Source organism: Simochromis diagramma, unplaced genomic scaffold (assembly GCF_900408965.1).
Source record: "Simochromis diagramma unplaced genomic scaffold, fSimDia1.1 OVJJ01000159.1, whole genome shotgun sequence".
Lineage (NCBI taxonomy): Eukaryota > Metazoa > Chordata > Actinopteri > Cichliformes > Cichlidae > Simochromis > Simochromis diagramma.
Genome location: NW_024387197.1, coordinates 3,177,206 through 3,193,035, shown reverse-complemented (window position 1 = coordinate 3,193,035; position 15,830 = coordinate 3,177,206). Strand labels below are relative to the sequence as shown.

At 41.4% G+C, this 15,830-nt stretch overlaps 2 protein-coding genes across 3 annotated transcripts; both read right to left on the bottom strand.

Moving 5' to 3' along the window:
- Positions 1 to 16: 16 nt before the first annotated feature.
- Positions 17 to 1,540, bottom strand: LOC120745263 (proline-rich receptor-like protein kinase PERK12). The gene is made up of 3 exons (XM_040049982.1): positions 1,459 to 1,540; positions 935 to 1,027; positions 17 to 849 (listed from the first exon to the last, which is right to left on the bottom strand). The coding sequence occupies exons 2-3, from the start codon at positions 995 to 997 to the stop codon at positions 253 to 255; spliced, it is 660 nt and encodes a 219-aa protein (XP_039905916.1). The 5' UTR covers positions 998 to 1,027; positions 1,459 to 1,540; the 3' UTR covers positions 17 to 252.
- A 1,983-nt stretch (positions 1,541 to 3,523) lies between these two features.
- lrp13 (low-density lipoprotein receptor related-protein 13) lies at positions 3,524 to 15,593 on the bottom strand. Of its 2 annotated transcripts, none has more exons than XM_040049970.1 (20): positions 15,464 to 15,593; positions 15,203 to 15,358; positions 14,220 to 14,438; positions 13,869 to 14,090; positions 12,621 to 12,836; positions 12,298 to 12,527; positions 11,996 to 12,125; positions 11,474 to 11,664; positions 11,060 to 11,246; positions 9,758 to 9,970; positions 9,462 to 9,645; positions 9,170 to 9,371; positions 8,512 to 8,676; positions 8,027 to 8,227; positions 6,769 to 7,318; positions 6,571 to 6,690; positions 6,288 to 6,395; positions 5,930 to 6,163; positions 5,447 to 5,828; positions 3,524 to 3,746 (listed from the first exon to the last, which is right to left on the bottom strand). In XM_040049970.1, exons 1-20 carry the CDS (start codon positions 15,513 to 15,515, stop codon positions 3,629 to 3,631), a joined length of 4,080 nt encoding a protein of 1,359 aa, XP_039905904.1. In that variant the 5' UTR covers positions 15,516 to 15,593; the 3' UTR covers positions 3,524 to 3,628. The 2 variants fall into 2 exon arrangements, with proteins under 2 accessions (XP_039905904.1, XP_039905905.1); XM_040049971.1 differs by having other exon boundaries at positions 14,220 to 14,435.
- Between the last annotated feature and the right edge of the window lie 237 nt (positions 15,594 to 15,830).

Sequence of the window (15,830 nt, the reverse complement as noted above, 5' to 3'; positions counted from 1 at the left end):
ACTTTTGTTATTGCAACAGCTTTAGATGTGTTTATTGTATATATACAGCATATACATTAGCACCATTTTTTTTTTTTTCCCATTTGCCAAGGTTGAGGGAAAAGTGGCAAAGTAAAAGCCAAGTGTAGTTAGGACATCTATATAAGTATCAAGTCGAGGTTGTGTATATGTACAGCCATAATGTGGTCTGTCCTGGTCACCTAGGCTGAACTAAAACTTAAATGAACAACAATTTCTGTGTTCTGTTGGGGATCAAATGCTGTCTCCTCTAGGTGGATCTGGCTCAGCAGTTGTGACCTGGAAAGTGAAACAGACAGGACCACCATCTAGTGTTGTTCCAATAGGGAGTATCAGTGGTGGGGCTGTAGGTGTTGGTTGGATGACACATGTAGGAAAGGGTGGAGTGACACCCTGGGTGGATCCTTGGTATGTGGTAATGACTTGTGGTTGAATTGTACCTATGACTACACCAGTCTCTGAAAGCCCTGAAGGATGCGTGTTTGGTAGAATGTGGGTAGGGTTAACAGCGTTAACAGAGTCCTTTGTGGGACCAGAATTGGGCACATCTAAAGAAACATCAACGCTCATCGCAGTATGAGACGGATCTGGCACAAGTTGTAAAGCATCTGGGTCAGCAGAGGTTTTTGGGTCTTCAGGAGAAGTGGCCAGAGAAGGTCCTGCATCTGCAGAGGGAAGCGGTGCTGCATCCAGGGGGTTCTCTGTAGCATCCGGCGTGTTTGACTGCAGGGTTTCCTGTGAAGACCTATCATTAGTGGTGGTCTCTTCTGATGAACTGGATTCACTGGACTCTGATGACTTGGGTGAATCCTCACTTTCTTTCAGCTGGACCTGTTTTATAATGAAACTGTCACAAATCCACCAATCTTTGCTATACAGTGGGAAAATGTAGCAGTAAAGTAGTATAGCTACTCACTGGTTTAGCTGTCACTAGAGTCACCATGAGGACAGCGCAAAGGGTGGCCCCCAGGACTGCCATTGCTGTCCTTCCTGTATTTGCTGAAACAAACTAAAAGAACCATATTGGTAAACTGGTAGTGTGTACATCGAGAGACAAACAGAGTACTTTCTTCTTGGTTCAGTTAAAAATGATTTCCACCTCAAATATTGTTAAAAAAGACATTTCTGGAATCATGTTTTTCATGTTTGTAGTGGCACAGATCTTTTTTCTTTTTTGGGGGGGGGGGGGTTGATTTACATTTAAATTTGTCAACCCTTTGCTAATATTGCCTTTAACTGTCTCAAGCATAAAATTCATTAAGTTTTAAATGAGGGTATTGCTGCATCCACTAATCTATTACTATTTGAAGGAAGAGTAACACAAGTAAACATTTTAGAATTCAATTTAAATGCATTATTGAATGTTAGTAAAGTTGTTCAACATCTTGAACTACAACAAGTTCAGTAAAGTGAAATGCTAAGTTATGATTGAGAACCTACCTTAATGGTCGAGTGTCCTCACCATAGAAACGCTCCAGACTGATTACAGTAAATTCTCACTTCTGCTCAGTCCTCAGCAAACAATAGAACATCTGGGTTGGCCTTCTTTTTATATAGCCGTGGAAATGTGTGGGTACCGGGCCATCATTGGGTTCCTGTTCCTGGCAATATATTATGCACTGTAGTGCTGATTCCTAAAACCATGAAAGCTAAATCACCAAACACCCCCAGCTAAACTGAAATGACAGATCGCTAAAAATTCTAGGACAATGGTTGTAGAAGAATAAGTCCACCAGAAGTGCCTATTCATAAGCACAGTAAACATGTGTTTTGTGGTATTGGTTTAAACAATGGTTTAGAATTTAAATAGATGTAAAATACCTAAGGAATTTTAGACAAAGTTTCATGCATAGTGTTTGCACTGAGTGCAAAAGTACTAACGTGATTTGGATTGTTTTGATGTTCCATAGTATTAATTAAATATCCAGTGTCTCCGCAGACACTGAAACAACATATTCTATATACGGACACCGTTTTGTCTCCCTGTGTTTTACAGAACGGTCAAATAAGACAATTCAGGGGAGTAAGGATCACTGCAATTCAGTGTTTCCTAGCTGATTGTGACATCACCATGAAGACTACAAAGCCTTGCAGAGTGTCTGTCCACAAGTGTTACAAACCATATGTCTCCTAAATACCTAAATAAAACATTAATCATGATAACAATAATAATAGCTTCAACTGTGTGCCATGACACTTAAAAGTGACATTTCTGATCATTTACAGTCCTCTGTAGTCTTAAGCCACCACTCATTTCTTTGTTTTGCTTACAGTGAGCCAGACTAGTAATTTTTAAAATGTGATCTCTAGCAAAAGGTCGAGGTTTTCTGAAGGTGTTCCATTTGCTGCTTTCCCCCCACTCGATTTTAGTTCAGTATCTGTCCATTTTTAGAGGATTTTTTGTTTCCTTAGCTACGAGCCATTCAAGAGTTGAAAACACCTACACAACAGAAAATGTAGCAAAACACCAGTTTTATGTTGTATTGTAAGGCACATTGTTACTAACAGCTTGTTGCCCCCCCCAAAAAATTTTTTTCTTTAGTTGAATCTACAAAAATAAAATGCTAAGGACAAAAGTTTGAGAGGCGTACATTGTAATTTTGCAACAAAAAGCTGCTAGCCAGAAACTGGACAAATCAACATGGTGTGTGACGATGAAAAATGGAAGAAACTGGAGGAGAAAAAAGTGAAAGACCTAAACAAACAAACAAAACTCTACAAATGAACAGTAGCTGGAAGTAGTGTTCTTTGTAGGAAAAGCTCCAGCAGAGACCTGACGATCTGGCTGACCCTAAGTTTCATGGGAAACAGCCTCAGTGGAAGGGTGGCTGTCAAGAAGCCATTCTTTAAAGAAGAAAAGTCTGAGGTATGCCAAATTATACAAGTGGACAGGGAAAATCTGACAATATTTGGGATTCATCAATGAGTGACAAATCAAACTGCTGTCAATGTGTATGCAGGTAGTAAGGAGAAGAGTACAACAGTGTTTGTAAAACAGGCTCCGTCATGGTTTTGTGCTGCATTTCAGCCAGTGTTGTTTGAGAGCTTGTCCCAAAAAAAAAAAAAAAAAAAAAAAAAAAAAAAACACAACACACCACCACGGAATTATGAGGAAAGTACAGTCAGATTTTGCCAATGATCATGTGTCAGACTAAATACTGACGTTTAAGTTTGTTAGAATTCTAACAAACGATGTCTTTGCCTCGTATCATTTTTCCTGTGCATTCACAAGTTTCATTATGCCACAGCACCCATTGCCCATGTTCCTAGGAAAATCTTGTGAAATTAGGGCTGACTCAAGACTTTTGCACAGTAGTTATTTCAGTTTAAGTAATAGTCCCCCCTTTACACAACTGTAAAGGTCTTTTAGTCAAAACAAGGCATTAAAGTCAGACTTTCACATTTTACCGTCTATTATAATCCAAGTGTTCATTCTTATTCATGTCAAACTTCGCAATGATGGTCTAACAGTAAACAACCTGAAATAACATGACAGGAAACTGTGGAAAATGCAGACTGTTTATTTAAAACATCACTTGTTCATAAATCAGCTCGATTCCACAGAGGATACGGCTTCCAAAGCGACAAAACAAAACGGGAAGCTGCTGGTTTAAGGGAGGTCCACCTCTGGCTTTTCTGCTGAGGCAGTATGGGATGTGGGAATGGTCTCCGCTTTGCTCTCCAGGTCAGTCATGCTCATCTCCTTGCCTGCTGATGGTCCAGTTCCCCTGCAGCAAGAACATGTTTAATTCTGTGATGCAGAAAAGCTCTGTTCTCAAACTGTAGAAACACCAAGTTGTTTTTGCTAAAAGTCTGAATAAGAATCAAGTTCCTGACTTTGTTTTTAAATGAAAATGATGCACCATCCATAACCACACTTCTAACTTGCCAAAAATTAGATTATCCAAACGTAACAGCATAGTCTAGACTGGATAATTGAATCAGTGAATTACTATGCAAATCTGTGCTGAGATTCATGGCCCAAAGACTGAAGCCTGCTCACTTTTCTTATCAACCATGTTGGATTTTTTTTCCTCTCTCAAATATTATGGTAGAAAGACTACATTGCATTGGTTCAGTAGCAGACAAATGGACAGGACAAACATTTTTACTCCCGTTGACATCATTCCAAGTGGTTACGCCCAGTTTTAGCTTTGTAGTCACAGGAAAATATCCTAATGCAAAGACACTGTATATGGAAGGTGGACAGACCATATAAGAAATTGAACCTGCTATCATGAAATCACCACTTTGTTTATGAAGTCTCATATGAAACCTAAGATGTGCATTTTTGTTTTGACCATCTTGGCATTTTCATTGTACAGTGGTCCACCTTTCCCAGCTTCAGTGATTTTTTTGCAATTTTGCATGTTTTTTTTTTATTTTTTTTATTTTTTTTTTTAACAGCGCGATGTGTTCTGCGTCCTGATCGGCTGTAGGCCATTCTCAATCAATCTCCTCCGTGCCACGTCTCCTGCACAGTTCAGAATGCGTTCAGCTTGTCAAATTCTCATAAATCTTGGAAGTGCTGTACTGTATGTTTGTAAGTTTTCTGACAAAACGTTTTGCACCGTCAAAGGCAACCATGGGTGCCTTTGGTTTCATTCTATAATACTGGACTTATTGTTCTACGAATGTATGAACTTCTCTCTTGTTTAAATACTCAAAGTGTGAAAATGTTCATGCCTGTCTGAGAAAAGTGTATAAAGTGTGTAGTGAGGGGGTTTTATAACCTTAAAATAAAAATAAAGTTGGCTACTTCACGGATTTCACCTATCGCGGGCTATTTTTAGAATGCAACTCCTGCGATAAACGAGGGACCACTGTACAATGAAAATAAAGGCTTATTCTATTCCATTTTGAAACCAGATGTGCCGACTAAGGGATTGATATGGCATTTTAAAAACCACACGCTTGAGATAATTCCAAATCCAAACAAACAGATTTTTCACAAATGGACATCTGTTCTTGCAGATCACCACTATCCTTGTTTGCTGTATATGCTTAATTGAGAGCCAATAGAACTAACCCCCAATTAAACAGATTTCAAGTTATAAAATCAATATAGTAATAATATTTTAACCCACATCTAATAACGTTGATATAAATGCCATCCTGAGCGTTAGCATTCTGTTGCTAGCATTTCACACCATATAGCCACTCTGCCCAAGTCTTAGAGCTGCTATTAGAAGAGCTGTAAAATAGTTATCCATCACATCAAACCACCAGTAGGTCAATGTGTGCAAATGCTTCCCAGTAAGGTGTACAAAACTAAACATTGCTGCAACCCAAGGACACCATCTCCTATTGCAAAGGGACAAGTGTTGCCAAGTCTTGTAGCCCACCCACACCAAAACCCACGGAGAGAGAGAGAGAGCAAGGAAAAAGTTAAATTTGAGATTTAAATAAAGAAGAAAAAAAAAAAAACCTTAAGTTGGCACTCTTCTTCCTCTTCACCAGCACTATTACAACAATGATCACAACTGCTGCACAGAGACCCACGGCAGCGTAGACAATGGGACCCTGCATGGTTTTCACAAGCCGGTTTTCACAGGAATCACCGCTGTAGCCCAATGAACACACACATGTAATAACTCCCTTCGTCTCTACACAGTGTCCGTTACTACTGCAGCGCCTCTGGCTGCACTGCTGGGCATCCAGGTTCACACGCTGAATGCTGACATTCAGTGTTGTGTTCAGACCTGTGACTTGTGAGACAGGAGAGACACTGGAAGGAGGAGGAGGAGGAGAACTGTGAGGTTGAGTGGGAGCCAAGACCTCAGCTCCTGGGCGCTGCTGGGTGCCAACACCTTTATGAAAGGGGGAAGAAAGAAAAAAAAAAAAGTTTTAGCCATGGTGCAATAAGGTGTCATCTACAGGAGCAGTTTTAGTCTTTAATTTTGTGTCCCACAGTTCTCATCGGAGTGGTCCGTGCAGTCTGCATGTCCATCGCAAAACTTCTCCACAGGCAGGCATGAGAGGTGATCGAGGCAGGGCCTGCTGCCAGCTGGGCAGTGTTGCTCTGGGCTGCACCGAGTGGCATTCAGAAGGATGTGGTCATAAGAGCACTTGCATGTGCGACTTGTTGGGGTGGCGAGGCACAAGTGCTCACAGTTCCCATTGTTTTCTGTGCATGGGTTAGAGCCTGATGAAATCAAGCAGATAATTAGGTATGAGGTAGTTTGGTTTTTTTGTACATGACATGTAGAAACATCTTTAAAAAGGGCAGGTTAGCCTTTCCAGGTGTTCCGTTTGTGGTTCTTACATACCCATCTGACTCCGTTTGCTGAATGCCTTTAAGCCGACCACTTGTGTGCCAACCTCAAACCATAATTTCTTATCCTGCTGAGCGTCTTTGTACCAGAGTTGGGTCTTGTCTGAAGGAACAAAAAGGTCATAGTTGTACCACTAAATTATACTCAAAGATGTTGATTCCTGTGGAGCCATTATCCATGTTATGAAGTAGTCATTTACCAAAACTGCTCGGGCCAAGATGTCATTTGAATTTTAGGAATTATAGTCAGTTATTACAGTACATGCTTGGACTCTTACCAGTGACTGTAATCCAGAGGAGGATGTTGTCACTTACAGCCACAGCAGCCAGGCCGTCATCAACCTTCAGCTCTGTATATCCAGATCCATCAATCAGGACAGAGCCAATGGTCCCCAAACCTGAGAACATTTGACTCAAGTCATTAAGAGAACAACCTATTGGAACAACGAAACTAAAGTAAACTAGTGTCAGCTTACTCGTGTCAGCCCAGAAAATGTTATCCCCATTATTAGAGAAGACCAAAGATGTTGGTTGGACAGCATCCTTCCACACCACTCTTTGCTCACCACCATCCATGCTGGCGCACACTATTGTAGCCGTGCTGCCCGTAGCCTCCAGATCGATATTCGTGAAACAAACTCTTCCACTGGGTGGGTGAAGAGCAATCGAACCCACTCTGTTGATCCCCTCCTTTATGAGAATGGCTGTGTATGTGCCTGTGACAGCAGTGACCTGCAGGTGGGGCTGTTTGTAACTGCTCCAATAAATGTTGAGTGTTATCCAGTCAACTGCCATGGCAGTGACGGCGTCATCCAGCAGCTCAAGAAGCTGGCCCCGAGACGTCAGGAGTGAGTCCTTCAGCCTGAAAGAGCTGAGTGAAGAAGTGGCATCATCTGTCACAAATAGAGTGCGTTCCTTGAAGATGTAGTCCATGAGATTGGCTTTGTTCACGCTCGGTATCTGCAGGGCCAGATGCTCAGGCCAGCCCTTCAGCTCGGCTGCTGTGTGTTGGGACTGCAAGTAGATCTACAGAGATTACTGGGATTAGAGTATTTATATAATAATTAAGCATTTATATAAAAGTCTTTCCATTTTTAATGGCATTACTCTATTAGTGATGTAGCTTGCTGTGTGATACAGCCTGTCCAGAAGGGCAGGGGTGGAGTTTGCTTCACTTTTGAGTGAAGTTCTGTTTTAACAATTAGTTTAGAGCAGAGCAATTTGCCAAGTAACCTTAATAGCATTTCCTAATAAATGCATCTAAATCCAGTTAGTATTTGTCGTAAGTATTTGTCCAATGACAATCTAATGTTTGCTTCTGTTCATCACCACGGTTGACTTTAGAATCAAACAAAGATGTGAATGAAGTGCATACTTTCAGCTGTGATTCAAGAAGTCGTCAAAGTCAAAATTCTAATTTTACTGTGGTGGTGTGCAGACGCAAAACAGAATGCTCAAGAGCCCAAAACCAAGGATACACATAAAGGAAAGCTGCATCAGTTATTTATACACCATTTCTAAAGACAAAAAAAAGGATGCATTTTATACGGGGGGGGGGGGGGGGGGGGGGGGATCAGTTTGATTTTGTCCTCTTTCAGAACCCAATTACCATTTTGAAAGTTTGTACCCAGAACAGATCGTTCCAATTTATCAGACATTTGAGTTGCATATCCATATACAGCATATTCTGCCAATGCAGGTTACACTGAGTAAAATTAAGGCATTTAGCAAAACCTGAGTGACACTGGACAGAGACAGCAACAGCAGAAATGCCGAGTTGACCAGGTTGGAGCAGGTGAGGTCATCCTCTGCCAGCAAGAGACCAGGGGGACACTTGCACACAGCCCTGGGCCCAGGAGCAAGCACACACATGTGGGAACAACCCATCTTCTTGCAGGGGTTCACAGTGCCCATCTGGAGCATTGGGTGGATGATCTAAAAGAAGAAAAAAAACAAACTTCTAAGCCTGTTTGTAACATTTTAAATTAAAACCTCTTCAGCAAGCTTTCCAGGACTAACCGTTAGGGTGTGCCCAAAAACTTCTTAATTGCTTCCAACAAAAAAAAAAAAAAAAAAAAAAAAAAAAAAAAAAAAAGGGGGAAAATCTTCAAACATAATGGAATAGCTTTGTATGAGCACTTATCACATGAAAGGATCCAAAAATTGTACATTATGCTGCCCCATTTCCTAACATGCTTTAATTCCACATCACTCCTTACCTTCACAGCAAAAGGCTGTCTGGGCCTTTTCAGCACAACTTGATGGTTTTTACCAGAGATTTTATGAGCAGCCTGCACCACTCGTTTCTTGGCATCAGACCAGTAGAGCATGTCATTGAACACTGTCACAGAAAAGGGGTTTGTGGTCTCCTTTATCTGTAGAATCTGAAAACGGCATTTATATATAAAAGGGTATTAGTCACCAGTTAGGTTGGACATTTTTCATTGTTACACAAAAATCATCATCTCTATATTCTTGAGTCATTTAGGGAAAAGACTTCCCTAAATTCATTTTATTACCAAGTTACTGTGTTGTGTCGTATGTAGTGCTGACATGAGACAGTTTTCCAATTTCATTGAACAATGTATGACTGCGCAATGACAATAAAGAGGTATCTTATCTAAAGTGATATTTTTAGTTATGGAAGGAGAGCGTGATAACTAAGAGGTTTGGAAAGAAAAGCATCTGGACTTCTTTAAGTCGACTGAAGACGTTTCACCTCTCATCCGAGAAGCTTCTGCTTCTGAAGAAGCTTCTTCAGAGGCTTTTCTCTTCAAGCTCCTTAGACTACGATGACTGAGAGCCTTCACAGACAGAGCTTGATAACCTTTTTGCTAGAACAGCAGATTTAGGATAGGTTAAATAGATACATTTTACCCTAATGTCATCGCCATCCAGAGTTGCAGATCCAATCGCCTTCAGTCTTTCATCTGTCCAGTAGACCCTCTCAGAGACTGCATCTACAGCCACACCACCCGGCCAGCCCAAACTCGAGTTCACCAGTGCCCTCCTCTCTGACCCATCCATCCCAGCACGCTCAATCTTCACTACATTACCAATCTCTGTCCAGAACATCAGCCTGATGAAATAAGAGACCACAAATGCCGCTTACTGTAAAAACTGAAACAGCTCTGTCTTTTTTTTTTTTTTTTTTTAAATTCATATCAACCCTTTTTGTGGTAGCAGGGCAAGAGAGCGGGGCTGATCCAAGTCTTCATCCAAGATGATGCTTTGGTCCAGTGAGCTTGCAGAGGCTGCTGCCAATCTGATGGCAGCAATACAACTCTTCACCCCATTGATCCAGTACAGATTCCTCCCGACCCAGTCCACAGCTATAGAATCAGCCCGAACACCTGTGGAAACAAGATGCCATCTTGTTTCCACAGGTGTTCCTTGATACAACTTTCAGACATGAGTAAACTGACATTCCTCTGAATGCTCCAGCCACATTCGAGTTGTACGAACCTTTAATCAGACTTCCTGTCATCTTCTGATCTAGAGAAGACCACATTATAGCAGCCATCTCCAGACTGACCCAGAAGACCTTCTGACCTTTCCAGTCATAGTCTAGAGACAAGACTGCCTTCTTTGCAGAAGAGGGCAACGCAACCAAGCTGTGACTACGCAAGCCATACAAGTAGATATCTGTTTGGATTGAGGACAACAGGAGGGGCTCACCTGAGGGATAAGAAAATGATCATAATGCATAAGTTATTCGACACTGAGGTTTTTTGCTCCATTTCACCTTTTTAATGTTGATTTAAAAAAATATAAGACTCAATAAATGTGAGCAAAGTCTTGTGAAAAGGCAGGGGAGAGTCTTTCAGCAGAATGGCTAGATTTTTGTAATGCTATTAAACATGATTTTGTGGTTTACATATTTGCCTGACACACAAAAGATGCCAGTTTGAGGAGAGCAGGAAGTGAGTCCCTCAGAGGGTTGTATCAGGAAAGTCCTCCAGATAAAAATCAAATATGCAGATCCATCTGCTGTTGTCACCTCTGACTAAGGAAGCAGCTGAAAGAAACTTTTGTATAAGGACATTACAAAAATAAAAATATTTCACCAACTGTGAGCCCACTGCTTCTCCTCCCTCTGATCCTTGCCCTTATTTGGCGTGAGATTTCTTTGGGCAGCTTGTGAGCGTGAGAATGAAGTGAAAATGTGTCACACACCAGAAGAATGAGTGTTCCTCACCCTGTATTTACCCCCGCTTCCAGTTTGTGGTCTCCTGCATGTGGCTTAGTTTTTCAACAGACATGCATGCGTACTCGTTAAAAATGAAAATAAATAAAAATGGGTGCAATTCCCAAAATGTCCCGCTACCCATATGGAAAAGAAATAGAGAAAAACAACCTTATAAAAGACTTTCATAAGACGTGGCCTACTTCATATAGTGAATCATACAATGCTTATATGATTTACTCATGAAAGTGGCCACTTTCTCATTACTTTCATATGTTGTTTTAGTAAGTATCCAAAACATACAAGTTTCATTTATATAATCTTTCAAGGGCTCTTATCTGTTTTCACTTGTGTGCTTTTCATACAAGTTTCACACAAGACAGATACAAACTTTATATATAAATCTGCTTTTGTCATATTTAACAGAATGTAGCAAGAATGTTATTAATCTTGAAATGGGGCATGGGCAAAAGTCAAACCCATTTGATTTTTGTGTGGCTGCAGCGTGCTGACATTTTCAACTTTGTCCAGTTCCACTTCAAGAGTGACAACGCCATGCTGTTTATTAAAGGGAGCTTTACCAGTGATTTTGCAGTGGTGTCCATCTGCTTCCATTATAAAGCCCGGCTGACAGTCACATCTGTACGAGCCTGGAGTGTTGATGCATAGCTGACTGCACACACCTGGAGTCTGAACTTCACACTCATCAACATCAGCACAGGCCAGCCCATCCTCCATGAGCCTGAAACCTGCTGCACAGCGACAGCGCTAGAGACACCAAATGCAAATCTAACATTTAGATTACTCACTTCGAGTCACTGCAGGCTCATAGCCTTCATATACATCTTTACTGGATCAACAAAAGGGATCGTTTATCCAGAACAATCAGACTTTACATGGCAATATTGCTACATACACCCTTCAGTCCATTTTCAGGCACAGTCTCTGCTGGGTAAATTTGATCGAGCACACAGAATTTTAAAGAGACTTCTCACCGGTCCCTGAGGTGTGTTGTAGCAGCCCTGGGAGCAGTGCATGTTATATTCCTCTGCACAGTCTGTATGGCAGCTTCCTCCCTCATCTGAGCCATCTGCACAGTTTGTAATGCTGTTGCACACCAGGTTTGGATCCAGGCACTCCTGACTGCCACACTGGAACTGGTGAGGGGCACATGTTACAGCCGGACCTGTAAACATGAACAGCATTCATGTACACAAGTTTAAGCAGCAGTTTAAATTACATGACTATCCATTTACTACTCTTCAGCTAGAATTTACACATTACAGGCATTTTACAGCTCACATAACTAAACATCCCAATTTGAATTAAAGAATTGGGACAGTCTCATTCTGCAAATAGAATATTCTCAGACAAGCATCGACATATTTTAGGTCCTCTTTTATACTATGTGCTAAACAGATATAGCAGGTGGTAAAACTGGAATAAGATAAAGACCCTTACTGCTACAAGTTTTCACATTGATGTTTAATTCTGTGAATAATTCCAAATTTACTCACATTCAGTCTCGTCACTGCCATCATTGCAGTCCTTCATGCCATCGCACATCCAGGCTGTAGGGATGCACTTGGTCTTGGATTTGCACAACCACTGGAACTCTCCACAGTTCACTGGAGCCACAGGACAAGCCTGAAAGTCCAATTAAATTTTAATCACCTAAACATGCACTTTACCACTTCACGCCTGATCATGGAGGGAGAAAAAACAAAAAAAAAAACCCCACTCCCCAAATCATTTTTAAAAGATTTTTATGGTTGCTCCTCAAAGTTTAGCATGCATGAAGCTGCTTTTTAGCATCCACCTTCTCATCAGTGCCATCTCTGCAGTCCTGGTCTCCATCACAGATCCACTCCTGCACTAGACACTCCTTGCTCTGGGGACAGCGAAGTTTGGTGTTGCAGGCTGGCACTTTGGTGCAGTCTTCCTCATCCGAACGGTCCCGGCAGTCTGGGTGACCGTCGCAACGCATTGTGGCCAACACACACTGGCCACTGGTACACTTGAACTCTGTGTCACTGCAGTCCTCCTTTTCTATATTGACAAGAGGGAGGCAAACAAAGCATTAAAGATTACTCATATGCAAGCAAAGCTGAAACCAGGTAGGACATTAGTATGCCCACATACCACACTTTGCCTCATCACTGCCATCAGAGCAGTCACTTTCCCCATCACAAAGGAAGCTACTGGGAATGCAGCGGCTTTTGTTGTCGCATTGATGAGAACAGCCCTCCATGTACTTTGTGCATTCTGCTTCATCCGAGCGGTCCTGACAGTGAGGCACACCATCACACACCTGGCTCTTCTCAATGCACAGCCTTCCATGGGCACACTGGAACTGGTCTACAAAGGACAGATTGTATAATGATTTTTTATTATGTTCACATTAATGTCTCACTTGGGCTCAGGCTTGTAGTGCATACATCTGTAAATCTACAAACGCATAGACCATCCTACTGCATACACATTAGATTGTTTGTAACTGTCCATCTTATCTGCTGATACAAATATCATCTGGCAGTTTGAGCTTCAGTTACAATAAGAGATTTTAATCCCAAATTCCACAGTTAGGTCTACATTTATTGATCTGCATATAGTGCCCTGGCTCCATGTAATGTCAGAGTTTGCAGTGGCAATGCTGGGGGGCTCATCTCCCAATCATAATGTCATATATGCAGTGCCTTGTAATTAATATTAGTTGGATATGCTGTTTGCAAATGAAAGCAACCCTTTTCACATTTGCACATCTCAAATAAACTAGATAAACACTACAATTTTACATTCAAAAGCAACCTAATAAGATGGGTGACCAGAGATTTCAGGGTGGATTAGATTCCCAATTTTCCCAGCAGACTAGTGGATCAGAAGGTTAAAACTGGCTAATAATCTAGTGATTTAAGCTACATTACCTAACGTTTTTGATGCCATTTAGAGAACAAATAGAATTAAGCAGACATTTTATAAGCTGCATTATCAGAACAGTTTGAACTGTTGCTATATTGCAGTTAGTGCGTTTTAAATTTGCATCACTGATCTGTGTCATGAAATTACCTCAGCATCGTCTTTCTGGCGCAGGAACAAGAGTTATTAGACTGTTAATGACAAACCTGGCTCTGTGTGAGTACACTGTAACATCATGACATCATCAACACTGGATATCTAGCCTGTTTTCATTCCATCCTGTCATCTACAGAAAAGTTAGAAAAATATAACTTTTTAAGAAAATACTATTGCTATAGTAATTTTTAGGGGTGCTCTGATAGTAAAAAGCCAAAGTGTCAACTGGCCATGCACCAATACTGATGTGAAACTAGCGTTGCTCACTAGATGGCAGTAAAGCCATATTAATAACAAGCGAGATGACAAACAGGTTACCCTTTTCACAAGACGATGAGCATTTTGCCTCATCTGAACCATCTCTGCAGTCTGCTTCACCATCACAGAAATAGTGGTTCTGGATACACGCCGAGTTGTCACTGCATGGTATGAAGCCGAAAGAACACTTAATGGGGTGAGAAGAGGTGGACTGTTTAGAAGGGCCAACCAAGACTGTAGGCACAGAGGTTGTAATGGTCTCTTCTTCCTTTTTGTCTTCTCCTGGATACATAATAAAAATAAAATACAGCAGGGAAAGCATTATAATTCAAAACCAAAAAAATAAACAAATGCACAAGTCCAACATAAAAACGAGTGTCAATTCAGTACTACAAATACATCAGAAGGTACCACAAGTGGCTTCATCTGTGCCATCTGTACAGTCCTCCTCGCCGTCACACAGGAAGTTTGCAGGCAGGCAGCGGGTCTTGTTGTCACAGTGATGAACACAGCCCCTCATTAGCGTCACGCACTGAAGCTCATCAGAGCGGTCCTGACACTGAGGTACACCGTCACACACCTGGCTCTTCTCGATGCACATCTTCCCATGGGCACACTGGAACTGATCTGCTTGTGTGCAGGCATTACAGGTGTTAGTCACATGCACAATCGTAGTTCTTCATAAAACATAGTACCATAATAACCCCAATAGAGCACCTTGTCTCCAGAATTCTGGTTTACTTGTATTTCGTTAGCTTCATAGCATAAGTGCCTAAGTCATTTTTTTGTGTTTTCGGCAGGCAGACGGACAGGATGATGCAGCAGTGGTAGGGGAGTAAAGTTAGGCAAAAATCTCAATTTGACCAAAAAATGACTTAGGCACTTATGCTATGAAGCTAACGATTTAAAAGTACAATAGGAGGCAAAGCCTTCAGCCTTTAGGTCCCTTATCTGTGGAACCAGCTCCCAGCTTGAATTCAGGAGATAGACACCCTTTCTACTTTTAAGATTAGGCTTAAAGTTAAGGCTGGATCAAGTGACCCTGAATCCTCCCTTAGTTATGCTGCACTAGGTCTAGGCTTCATTGAGTGTTTCTACTTCACTCACCATGCATTTAATCATTAGTTATTAATCTCTGGCTCTACATCCCCTCACCCTGAACTGTTTGTGGCAGATGGCTGTCCCTTCCTGAGCCTGGTTCTGCCAGTGGTTTCTTCCTGTCAAATAGGAGTTTTTCCTTCCAGCTGTCACCAGGTGGTTACTCCTAGGGAGTAATCTGGCTTCCCCTCAATTATTGTATGGTCTTTATTTGTGCTTTCATGTGACTGCCGTTGTGATCTTCAACTACTTCTGCTACTCAATTTGTCTAATCTAACATACACACTGTCTCATACCTTTGCTGCATGATGTTTCACAATCCTCTTCATCTGAACCATCCATACAGTCCTGCTCTCCATCACACAGATACCTGTAGAGCACACACTCTGAACCATCTCTGCACAGTTTAGAGTCCCGGGTGCAACTTCTGAGACCACTTCCAGCAGAAACAACTACATGAATTAAGTTGAGAGAAAAAGGACAAAAAAAAAAAAAAAAATGTAGTCACTGCAAAATTAGAAGGTCTAGAAAAGCAGTTTTGGTAGCCCCACACTCACCCTGTAAGGAGCCTGATAATAACACCAGACAGAGAAACAAACAGCCACCCATTGCCACAAAAAACAAACACAGGCCAAAAGAGGTGGATAGATGTAGCGTTTTATAATGACACCAGGTGAAGCCAATATAACCTAATTGAACACCTGCCTGAGGGGAGGAGCTATTGCTTCTGACTAAATTTTCAGCAAACCTGATAGCTCTAAAGATACATTTTCATAAATAAGCCGGAGTGAAAAATAAAACTTATCCTATTTTTCAATTTACTATTTAATTGTGTTGGGAAAATGTAAATAATGATAACCCAAGTAATAAAAAATGCTGCTATGAACCGGTTTTGCTTCCAATCCTCCGTAAACGATGACAGAT